The sequence below is a fragment of the Pan troglodytes genome, chromosome 1 (genome assembly GCF_028858775.2).
Source record: "Pan troglodytes isolate AG18354 chromosome 1, NHGRI_mPanTro3-v2.0_pri, whole genome shotgun sequence".
Taxonomy (NCBI): Eukaryota; Metazoa; Chordata; class Mammalia; order Primates; family Hominidae; genus Pan; species Pan troglodytes.
In genome coordinates this window covers 4,543,216-4,558,388 of record NC_072398.2, presented here as the reverse complement: position 1 = coordinate 4,558,388, position 15,173 = coordinate 4,543,216, and the positions used below count along the sequence as shown (strand labels likewise).

The 15,173-nt window shown below is 19.8% G+C and overlaps 1 protein-coding gene across 30 annotated transcripts in view; it reads left to right on the top strand.

The window, feature by feature from the left end:
- CATSPERE (catsper channel auxiliary subunit epsilon) overlaps positions 1-15,173 on the top strand; it is a 182,128-nt gene that overhangs the window by 144,555 nt on the left and 22,400 nt on the right. For 21 of the 30 annotated variants that reach the window (XR_010156541.1, XR_010156519.1, XR_010156529.1 and 18 more), the window contains one exon: positions 2,302-2,459. The exons of the other annotated variants lie outside the window; for them this stretch is intronic. Coding sequence is in view for 13 of the 21 variants with exons in the window: in XM_054674860.2 (XP_054530835.1) it covers positions 2,302-2,459 (158 nt within the window). In the remaining 8 variants the exon portion in view is untranslated. Of the gene's footprint in view, positions 1-2,301; positions 2,460-15,173 lie in introns of those variants that run through there. 30 annotated transcript variants of the gene reach the window in all.

Sequence of the window (15,173 nt, the reverse complement as noted above, 5' to 3'; positions counted from 1 at the left end):
TTTGGGCAGACAAAAAAAAAAAAAAAAAGACAAATATCCACAAACATTGCTCTCAGGAACAGGTGCTACTGGAATTCCTTAATTAAAGTTATACTGTTAAATTAGCTGCAGACCTTGATGACTATTTCATCTCCTAGAATAAATGAAGAATGCAGTCATACATCACTTAACAATGGGAATATGTTCTGAGAAATGCTTTGTTAGGCAATTTTGTCATTATGCAAACATCACAGAGAGTACTTACACAAACGTAGGCGGTGTAGCCTACTAGATAACTAGGCGATATGATAGAGCCTATTGCTCCCAGGCCACAAACACGCACAGCATGTTACTATAGTGAATAACGTAAGGAAATGGTAAGTATTTGTGCAATACGAATTTTGCAGCTCCACTGTAATCTTACGGGACCACTATTGTATATGTGTTCTGTCAGTAACCAAAACATTGCTATGCAGTACATGACTGTAATTGATTATTGGAATGGAAGTAATAGTATGTAGGATATGTCTGTATCCTCACATTTCACGATATCCAGGTAAGTAACGGCAGGCATAATCAGAACTGTACCTCGCATCTGAATAAAACAATTTTCAAAAATTTCAGGCCAAGTGTTGTGGCTCATACCTGTAATCCCAGCACTTTGGGAGGCTGAGGAGGGAGGATTGCTTAAGTCCAGAAGTTCGACAGAAATCTGGGCAACATAGTGAGACCCCTATCTCCTAAAAAAAAAAAAAAAAAAAAAAAGTAAAAAATTAGCCAGGCATGGTGGCACATGCCTGTAGTCCCAACTTCTGTGGAGACTGAGGCAGGAAGATTGCTTCAGCCTGGGCGATCGAAGCTTCAGTGAGCTGTGATCATGCCACTGAACTCCAGCTGGGGTGTCAGAGCGAGACTCCATCCCTAAAAACAAAACAAAACAAAACACACATTAATTCAACAAATGTATCTTGACTACTGTGTGCCAGACTGAGGATACAGCAGTAAGCAATAAGCTTCCCTCTAGAGCTTATCGTTATTGCCATCTAATCATGATAACATTTTTGTCCATAGAGTTGCCATGAGGAAGTCTCTTTGAGACTGTACAAGAGCTGATTGATTGCAAAGCTCTATTGACTGGGAAGTTGTTCATGAAGGAGGAATATTTCAAAATACGTAGAAAAAAGAAAATACCATTGTCTGAGTACATTTTGTGCTGCTATAACAGAATGCCAGAGGCTGGGTAATCTATAATAAACAGAAATTTATTGGTTCATGATTCTGGAGGGTGGGAAGTCCAAGATCAAGGAGCTGGCATCTGGCGAGGGCCTTCCTGCTGCATCATCAGATGGCAGAAGGCAAAAGGAGAGAGAGGGTGAGGGCGAGTGAGAGGGCAGGCAAGGGGGGCTGAACTCATCCTTTTATAAGGAACCCACTCCGTGATAACGGCATTATCTCATTGATGAAGGTAGTGCCCCTGTGATCCAAACTCCTGGTGGGACCAATTAGACCTCACTTTCCATCTCAACTTTTGGGATCAAGTTTCTAACACATGAACTTTGAGGGTTGCATTCAAACCATAGTAACCTTGAAGGATGTTGATAGACAAAAGCTCAGACACATCCAAAGTAATTGCCTTACAAGGCTTCCTGTTTCCTTCAAATGAGAAGCTTTCAGAGAGCAAGAATGGTAGAAGAAGAGTCCTTTAAGTAGGGTGTGAAAACATACAGGATCTAAGAGGACCCAGAACCAGTGCCATGTAATAGTAGGATCAGGTATTTGCAAGTTTTAATAATCATTTTCTTTCATTGTGTTTGTTTTAACAGAGTAACTTTTAAAAATACAGGCTTGTTTCATCTGTGTTTTTAAAAAGGCAGGCAGGAGATAGTTTGTATCTTGAGACCCACAGAAAGACATGGTAATGGTAATGGGGCTAAATGAAGATCCTAGGGCAAGATAAAAACCCAAGGATGTACCATCTTGACTGTTGTGTCTGTACCTTATGATCAAAACTGTTTCTGTCCCCAATTAAGCATCTTTGGAACATTTTGTATTTTGTTGATTTAGGAAAAGAATATGCTTACATATTCTCAACACTCTAATTTAATTGTTTATAAATACAACATTTGCTTTCACTAAGCTTCACTTTTTATCAAAGTTTAACCCAGTATCGCTCTCAAAGTGCTATAAAGAGCACTGCAGGGGTAAAATAGAAGGGAATAGCCATTACATCTCTAAATAATTTTCCAAGATAAATTAGACTATAATTTTGCGTATCAAAGTCATAAAATGACCTTAAAATTTTTGTCTTTGTTTCTTGTTCAGAACTATAAACACTGTTTTTCTTATGCTATTGGAAAACCAGGAGACTTAAATCAACCATACGAGATTATCAACAGTTCTAATGGTAACCATATATTTTGGCCCATGGGCCATTCTGGAATGTATGTATTTCGTGTGAAGATCCTGGATCCAAACTATAGGTGAATATATATGTTACTGTAATAGTGTTAGCATTAGTTCTTCAAAATCTTTATTTTTTTAATTTGATGCATCCTATACATTCAATCATTGTTATTCTTGTTATTTACATATTTGCTTTTTCATTTTGTAGCAATCACATGAAACATTCTATGTGGGTAGAAGATTTTATGTTAAGTGTTAATTAAATTAATCAATTTACAATTACATTCTGAGGACTTTCCTGGGTTCAGTTGCCATGAAAGATCCAAATATAGGCACAGTCTCATCCTTCAAAGTATTTACAATTAAGCTGCCTGGAGAAGGAGGAGTTGGGGGAGGGTTGCACATAAAAGCCAAGAAAAGTTAAATCAGAGCAAAATACAGGAGGTATTTTTCAAATATAATTATTTGCATTATTGAAAGGCACACTAGTAATTCAGAGATGGGAAAGATTAATGCTATTTTGAGCAGTAAAAGAAAACTTTCCGGAGAACACAGAACATCAGTAGAATTTACATTGCCAGAAGACAGAGACAGACACTTCCAGTGAAAGAAATCACACTAATAACGGAATGGAGCTAAATGTTAGCAAAAGGTTAGCATATTGTCTATGGCTTGTGGAGTCGCAAAGGAAGGCAGAAAGTGCCCTGAATGGGGAAGGTAGAAAACAAAGGAAGGAGACAAACTTACAGCAATTCATAATGTTTAAGTAAATTTCAGCCCATGTCCTAGAGACCTTTGTTAGTGTCTTCACTAGGAAAACAGTGTGATGAAAGCATAGTTCTAGGGAAATTAGCCTGAGAATAGCAGAAAGAATGGTACAGAAGAAAAATAGGCCAGGCACAGTGGCTCACGTCTGTAATCCCAGCACTTTGAGAGGTCAAGGCGGGAGGATCACCTGAGGTTGGGAGTTCGAGACCAGCTTGACCAATATGGAGAAACTCTGTCTCTACTAAAATACAAAATTAGCTGCGCGTGGTGGTGCATGCCTGTAATCCCAGCTACTCGGAAGGCTGAGGCAGGAGAATCGCTTGAGCCTGGGAGCCAGAGGTTGCGGTGAGCTGAGATTGTGCCATTGCACTCCAGGCTGGGCAACAAGAGGGAAACTCCATCTCAAAAAAATAAAAATAAAAGTAAAAATAAACTCTACATGGATAATGGAGAAGAGTGACGTTAACAAGGAAAGAGGTCAAAGGAAGGCCTAGTGGCAGTAAGAATGGAAAGAAGGGAAAAAAGAGTCTAATGATGAGAGATTCTATTGATCTAACTTGGCAAGTAAAGAAGGAATCGATATAGTTTCATGTTTTCTAGGCCAGGTGATTAAAATAGTGGCATTTCCTTTGACCACAATAGGTAATGAGGTGGTTTTTCTGTGGGTGAGGTATTGAGATAAGAGTTCTGACTTTGAATTTGAGGGGACAATGAGACATCTAAGCAAAGATGTCCTATAAACAGTTAAGAATTCTAATCTGGGCCTGGAGTGGAAAGGAAGAGCTGATGATAAAAAGTTAACAATACGGATGTGGGTACCTTCTATGGGGATTCCAGGAGCTTACATAAGTTAGCTGACTGATTATAAATAGAGAATGGAAGGGCTTTGGGGGACACCCGCTGTAATGGAATTTGGGGTGATGAGGAAGGGGCAGACCACTGAGTTCTTCCAATAAAAGAAAAATGAAGACAAAAATAATAGAAAGTTAATTTTTAAAAACGCAGTAAAACAGGATATTTAAAGGTGACTGTCACTAACAGAGAGGTCCCAAACGTGTTCTAAAATCATGATTATCAATGCAGGATTTGAAAAGAGGGTGTCTCAAAACTGGTTATTTCCACTATTAGCCCCTAAGCTATTCAAAGGCAGCTTTGAAAGAAGGCTGGGAGTTCATAAGAAAGGCTAATGGAGAGTATTTCTTCCAAGAGACTTTTCCGAATGCCATGGGGACAAGAATACTTCCCCACAAGTAAGAGGGGGCTTCGGAAAACCACTCAGGGAAACTAACAGGGGCCTCCTGGTTTGGGGATGGGAGAACACATATTATGCCTAATTCTCGTCTAGAAAGTTTGAAGGTAAGAGGATGCCTACAGGTGCACTGACAATAGGACACATTAAATGGGATTTAAAAAATGACATTTTATAGTGATATGAGGTATAATCCATAAGGAAGATAAAATATTCATGAATTTTATGCACCCAACAAAAAGCCAGACAATACATGAGACTAAAACTATTAGAAACAGGGTAAGAATATGACAAAACCACAATTTTATTAGGAGACTTTAATATATCTTTCTCAGAATCTGATAGATCAAGTAGTCATAAAATAGATAAGCAAGTGGAGAATGTGAATAAAATTATTAATTAACCTAAGTCAAGAGATAAGTAAAGTGGAGTCTTGGCTTATCCAGGAATTGGGACCTAAAGTCAGTTTGTAAAAGGATAATATTGTATGTGGCCGAAATTCCTTTTGATTTCTCGTAAAAGGTGTCATGCTAGAAACCGAAATAGCATCTCTCAGTGAGTCCAGTAGAGCCAGTAGTTCCACCAACATTTCAACAGATCGCTGTTTCTTTCATTTTGTCCCAGTTCGAATACTTGATCCACATTTTAAGCCATGTGGTAGAAAAAATGGGTGCTGTTTCTCCTTTAACACTGCAATCATGTTTGTTGTGTAAGATGTTCACATGTGAAAGGCTGAGCAGAACTAAGACCAGCTATGAAAAGGGAAGATTCTAGTTTCCCATCTCTCATTCACTTCAGAATAGAAGCACATTGAGTGGGTCGTGGGGAGAATCTGCTGTATCTTACAATACCTACAGAGCACACACATTCTCTTCCAGTGCCTAGGGAAACACTGTAAGTTACAATAATCTTATGGTGAACCAAAAATAAAATTTTAACAAGTGAAAGAACATCATTTTATAGGCTACAATTCAGGCTAGAAACTAAAAAATATAAATAGCATTCTATTTCTTACAATATGACAGATTTAGTGTTCAGGGGAAACCTTTCCTGTGCAGTACATTTAACACACATACACCTACATACACCTTTTAAATGCGTGGCCACATTGATAGGAAACTGAGGGAATTATTTATAGGCCAGGAATTCCGAAAAAGTACAGATTCATTAGATCCTGTTGGAGTTCTCTAAAGACACTCTATCCCCCCTAGGGTTATCTGCGTATCCCTGGTGACCTGGATCACAAGGCAACATGTAGGACAAAGGAGGACAAGTGTAAGGCCCTAGCAGAGACAGAGATTAGATCAGAGAACCTAAGGCTTTGAAGGGCAAAATCCTTAGGCAAGATGGCAAGGATACATGCCTGAATCAATCTTGGCTCCAGATTTTAAAAAATATACATATATATATAATATATATAAAATATAAATATATATAATATATATAAAATATAAATATATATAATATATATAAAATATAAATATATATATAATATATATAAAATATAAATATATATAATATATATAAAATATAAATATATATAATATATATAAAATATAAATATATATATAATATATATAAAATATAAATATATATAATATATATAAAATATAAATATATATAATATATATAAAATATAAATATATATAATATATATAAAATATAAATATATATATAATATATATAAAATATAAATATATATAATATATATAAAATATAAATATATATAATATATATAAAATATAAATATATATATAATATATATAAAATATAAATATATATAATATATATAAAATATAAATATATATAATATATATAAAATATAAATATATATAATATATATAAAATATAAATATATATATAATATATATAAAATATAAATATATATAATATATATAAAATATAAATATATATAATATATATAAAATATAAATATATATAATATCTATAAAATATAAATATATATAATATATATAAAATATAAATATATATAATATATATAAAATATAAATATATATAATATATATAAAATATAAATATATATAATATATATAAAATATAAATATATATAATATATATAAAATATAAATATATATAATATATAAAAATAAATATATATTATATATGATATAAATATATCATATATAAAATATAAATATATATATAATATATATAAAATATAAATATATATAATATATATAAAATATAAATATATATATAATATATATAAAATATAAATATATATAATATATATAAAATATAAATATATATAATATATATAAAATATAAATATATATAATATATATAAAATATAAATATATATATAATATATATAAAATATAAATATATATAATATATATAAAATATAAATATATATATAATATATATAAAATATAAATATATATAATATATATAAAATATAAATATATATAATATATATAAAATATAAATATATATAATATATATAAAATATAAATATATATAATATATATAAAATATAAATATATATAATATATATAAAATATAAATATATATAATATATATAAAATATAAATATATATAATATATATAAAATATAAATATATATAATATATATAAAATATAAATATATATATAATATATATAAAATATAAATATATATATAATATATATAAAATATAAATATATATATAATATATATAAAATATAAATATATATAATATATATAAAATATAAATATATATAATATATATAAAATATAAATATATATAATATATATAAAATATAAATATATATAATATATATAAAATATAAATATATATATAATATATAAAATATAAATATATATATAATATATAAAATATAAATATATATAATATATAAAATATAAATATATATAATATATATAAAATAAATATATATAATATATATAAAATATAAATATATAATATATATAAAATATAAATATATATTATATATAAAATATAAATATATATTATATATATAAAATATAAATATATATAATATGTATAAAATATAAATATATATAATATGTATAAAATACAAATATATATAAAATATGTATAAAATACAAATATATATAAAATATGTATAAAATACAAATATATAAAATATGTATAAAATACAAATATATATAATATGTATAAAATACAAATATATATAATATGTATAAAATACAAATATATATAATATGTATAAAATATAAATATATATAATATATATAAAATATAAATATATATAATATATATAAAATATAAATATATATAATATATAAAAATAAATATATATTATATATGATATAAATATATCATATATAAAATACAAATATATATATAATATATATAAAATACAAATATATATATAATATATATAAAATACAAATATATATAATATATATAAAATACAAATATATATAATATGCATAAAATACAAATATATATAATATGCATAAAATACAAATATATATATAATATGCATAAAATACAAATATATATATAATATGCATAAAATACAAATATATATATAATATGCATAAAATACAAATATATATATAATATGCATAAAATACAAATATATATATAATATGCATAAAATACAAATATATATAATATGCATAAAATACAAATATATATATAATATGCATAAAATACAAATATATATATAATATGCATAAAATACAAATATATATATAATATGCATAAAATACAAATATATATATAATATGCATAAAATACAAATATATATATAATATGCATAAAATACAAATATATATATAATATGCATAAAATACAAATATATATATAATATGCATAAAATACAAATATATATATAATATGCATAAAATACAAATATATATATAATATGCATAAAATACAAATATATATATAATATGCATAAAATACAAATATATATATAATATGCATAAAATACAAATATATATATAATATGCATAAAATACAAATATATATATAATATGCATAAAATACAAATATATATATAATATGCATAAAATACAAATATATATATAATATGCATAAAATACAAATATATATATAATATGCATAAAATACAAATATATATATAATATGCATAAAATACAAATATATATATAATATGCATAAAATACAAATATATATATAATATGCATAAAATACAAATATATATATAATATGCATAAAATACAAATATATATATAATATGCATAAAATACAAATATATATATAATATGCATAAAATACAAATATATATATAATATGCATAAAATACAAATATATATATAATATGCATAAAATACAAATATATATATAATATGCATAAAATACAAATATATATATAATATGCATAAAATACAAATATATATATAATATGCATAAAATACAAATATATATATAATATGCATAAAATACAAATATATATATAATATGCATAAAATACAAATATATATATAATATGCATAAAATACAAATATATATATAATATGCATAAAATACAAATATATATATAATATGCATAAAATACAAATATATATATAATATGCATAAAATACAAATATATATATAATATGCATAAAATACAAATATATATATAATATGCATAAAATACAAATATATATATAATATGCATAAAATACAAATATATATATAATATGCATAAAATACAAATATATATATAATATGCATAAAATACAAATATATATATAATATGCATAAAATACAAATATATATATAATATGCATAAAATACAAATATATATATAATATGCATAAAATACAAATATATATATAATATGCATAAAATACAAATATATATATAATATGCATAAAATACAAATATATATATAATATGCATAAAATACAAATATATATATAATATGCATAAAATACAAATATATATATAATATGCATAAAATACAAATATATATATAATATGCATAAAATACAAATATATATATAATATGCATAAAATACAAATATATATATAATATGCATAAAATACAAATATATATATAATATGCATAAAATACAAATATATATATAATATGCATAAAATACAAATATATATATAATATGCATAAAATACAAATATATATATAATATGCATAAAATACAAATATATATATAATATGCATAAAATACAAATATATATATAATATGCATAAAATACAAATATATATATAATATGCATAAAATACAAATATATATATAATATGCATAAAATACAAATATATATATAATATGCATAAAATACAAATATATATATAATATGCATAAAATACAAATATATATATAATATGCATAAAATACAAATATATATATAATATGCATAAAATACAAATATATATATAATATGCATAAAATACAAATATATATATAATATGCATAAAATACAAATATATATATAATATGCATAAAATACAAATATATATATAATATGCATAAAATACAAATATATATATAATATGCATAAAATACAAATATATATATAATATGCATAAAATACAAATATATATATAATATGCATAAAATACAAATATATATATAATATGCATAAAATACAAATATATATATAATATGCATAAAATACAAATATATATATAATATGCATAAAATACAAATATATATATAATATGCATAAAATACAAATATATATATAATATGCATAAAATACAAATATATATATAATATGCATAAAATACAAATATATATATAATATGCATAAAATACAAATATATATATAATATGCATAAAATACAAATATATATATAATATGCATAAAATACAAATATATATATAATATGCATAAAATACAAATATATATATAATATGCATAAAATACAAATATATATATGATATGCATAAAATACAAATATATATATAATATGCATAAAATACAAATATATATATGATATGCATAAAATACAAATATATATATGATATGTATAAAATACAAATATATATATGATATGTATAAAATACAAATATATATATGATATGTATAAAATACAAATATATATATGATATGTATAAAATACAAATATATATATGATATGTATAAAATACAAATATATATATGATATGTATAAAATACAAATATATATATGATATGTATAAAATACAAATATATATATGATATGTATAAAATACAAATATATATATGATATGTATAAAATACAAATATATATATGATATGTATAAAATACAAATATATATATGATATGTATAAAATACAAATATATATATGATATGTATAAAATACAAATATATATATGATATGTATAAAATACAAATATATATATGATATGTATAAAATACAAATATATATATGATATGTATAAAATACAAATATATATATGATATGTATAAAATACAAATATATATATGATATGTATAAAATACAAATATATATATGATATGTATAAAATACAAATATATATATGATATGTATAAAATACAAATATATATATGATATGTATAAAATACAAATATATATATGATATGTATAAAATACAAATATATATGATATGTATAAAATACAAATATATATGATGTATAAAATACAAATATATATATGATATGTATAAAATACAAATATATGATATGTATAAAATACAAATATGATATGTATAAAATACAAATATACACAATATATATAAAATACAAATATACACAATATATATAAAATACAAATATTATATATATAAAATACAAATATTAAATATATATATAAATATACAAATATATATAAAATACAAATATACACAATATATATAAAATACAAATATTATATATATAAAATACAAATATACACAATATATATAAAATACAAATATTATATATATAAAATACAAATATTATATATATAAAATACAAATATACACCATATATATAAAATACAAATATACACAATATATATAAAATACAAATATTATATATATAAAATACAAATATTATATATATAAAATACAAATATACACAATATATATAAAATACAAATATACACCATATATATAAAATACAAATATTATATATATAAAATACAAATATTATATATATAAAATACAAATATACACCATATATATAAAATACAAATATACACCATATATATAAAATACAAATATACACCATATATATAAAATACAAATATAATATATATAAAATACAAATATACACCATATATATAAAATACAAATATACACATAATATATATAAAATACAAATATACACCATATATATAAAATACAAATATACACCATATATATAAAATACAAATATACACATAATATATATAAAATACAAATATACACCATATATATAAAATACAAATATACACCATATATATAAAATACAAATATACACCATATATATAAAATACAAATATACATATAATATATATAAAATACAAATATACATATAATATATATAAAATACAAATATACACCATATATATAAAATACAAATATACACCATATATATAAAATACAAATATACACCATATATATAAAATACAAATATACACATAATATATATAAAATACAAATATACACCATATATATAAAATACAAATATACATCATATATATAAAATACAAATATACATCATATATATAAAATACAAATATACATCATATATATAAAATACAAATATACATCATATATATAAAATACAAATATACATCATATATATAAAATACAAATATACATCATATATATAAAATACAAATATACATCATATATATAAAATACAAATATACATCATATATATAAAATACAAATATACATCATATATATAAAATACAAATATACATCATATATATAAAATACAAATATACATCATATATATAAAATACAAATATACATCATATATATAAAATACAAATATACATCATATATATAAAATACAAATATACATCATATATATAAAATACAAATATACATCATATATATAAAATACAAATATACATCATATATATAAAATACAAATATACATCATATATATAAAATACAAATATACATCATATATATAAAATACAAATATACATCATATATATAAAATACAAATATACATCATATATATAAAATACAAATATACATCATATATATAAAATACAAATATACATCATATATATAAAATACAAATATACATCATATATATAAAATACAAATATACATCATATATATAAAATACAAATATACATCATATATATAAAATACAAATATACATCATATATATAAAATACAAATATACATCATATATATAAAATACAAATATACATCATATATATAAAATACAAATATACATCATATATATAAAATACAAATATACATCATATATATAAAATACAAATATACATCATATATATAAAATACAAATATACATCATATATATAAAATACAAATATACATCATATATATAAAATACAAATATACATCATATATATAAAATACAAATATACATCATATATATAAAATACAAATATACATCATATATATAAAATACAAATATACATCATATATATAAAATACAAATATACATCATATATATAAAATACAAATATACATCATATATATAAAATACAAATATACATCATATATATAAAATACAAATATACATCATATATATAAAATACAAATATACATCATATATATAAAATACAAATATACATCATATATATAAAATACAAATATACATCATATATATAAAATACAAATATATATCATATATATAAAATACAAATATATATCATATATATAAGATACAAATATATATCATATATATAAGATACAAATATATATCATATATATAAGATACAAATATATATCATATATATAAGATACAAATATATATCATATATATAAGATACAAATATATATCATATATATAAGATACAAATATATATCATATATATAAGATACAAATATATATCATATATATAAGATACAAATATATATCATATATATAAGATACAAATATATATCATATATATAAGATACAAATATATATCATATATATAAGATACAAATATATATCATATATATAAGATACAAATATATATCATATATATAAGATACAAATATATATCATATATATAAGATACAAATATATATCATATATATAAGATATAAATATATATCATATATATAAGATATAAATATATATCATATATATAAGATATAAATATATATCATATATATAAGATATAAATATATATCATATATATAAGATATAAATATATATCATATATATAAGATATAAATATATATCATATATATAAGATATAAATATATATCATATATATAAGATATAAATATATATCATATATATAAGATATAAATATATATCATATATATAAGATATAAATATATCATATATATAAGATATAAATATATCATATATATAAGATATAAATATATCATATATATAAGATATAAATATATCATATATATAAGATATAAATATATCATATATATAAGATATAAATATATCATATATATAAGATATAAATATATCATATATATAAGATATAAATATATCATATATATAAGATATAAATATATCATATATATAAGATATAAAAATATATCATATATATAAGATACAAAAATATATATAATATATAAGATACAAAAATATATATAATATATAAGATACAAAAATATATATAATATATAAGATACAAAAATATATAATATATATAAGATACAAAAATATAAAATATATATAAGATACAAATATATAAAATATATATAAGATACAAATATATATATAATATATATAAGATACAAATATATATATAATATATATAAGATACAAATATATATATAATATATATAAGATACAAATATATATATAATATATATAAGATACAAATATATATATAATATATATAAGATACAAATATATATAATATATATAAGATACAAATATATATAATATATATAAGATACAAATATATATAATATATATAAGATACAAATATATATAATATATATAAGATACAAATATATATAATATATATAAGATACAAATATATATAATATATATAAGATACAAATATATATAATATATATAAGATACAAATATATATAATATATATAAGATACAAATATATATATAATATATATAAGATACAAATATATATATAATATATATAAGATACAAATATATATATAATATATATAAGATACAAATATATATAATATATAAGATACAAATATATATATAATATATAAGATACAAATATATATATAATATATAAGATACAAATATATATATAATATATAAGATACAAATATATATAATATATATAAAATATAAATATATATATAATATATAAAATATAAATATATATAATATATATAAGATATAAATATATATAATATATAAAAATAAATATATATTATATATGATATAAATATATCATATATAAGATATAAATATATATAATATATATAAGATATAAATATATATAATATATATAAGATATAAATATATATAATATATATAAGATATAAATATATATAGTATATATAAGATATAAATATATATATAATATATATAAGATATAAATATATATAATATATATAAAATATAAATATATATAATATATATAAAATATAAATATATATATAATATATATAAAATATAAATATATATAATATATATAAAATATAAATATATATAATATATAAAAATAAATATATATTATATATGATATAAATATATCATATATAAAATATAAATATATATATAATATATATAAAATATAAATATATATAA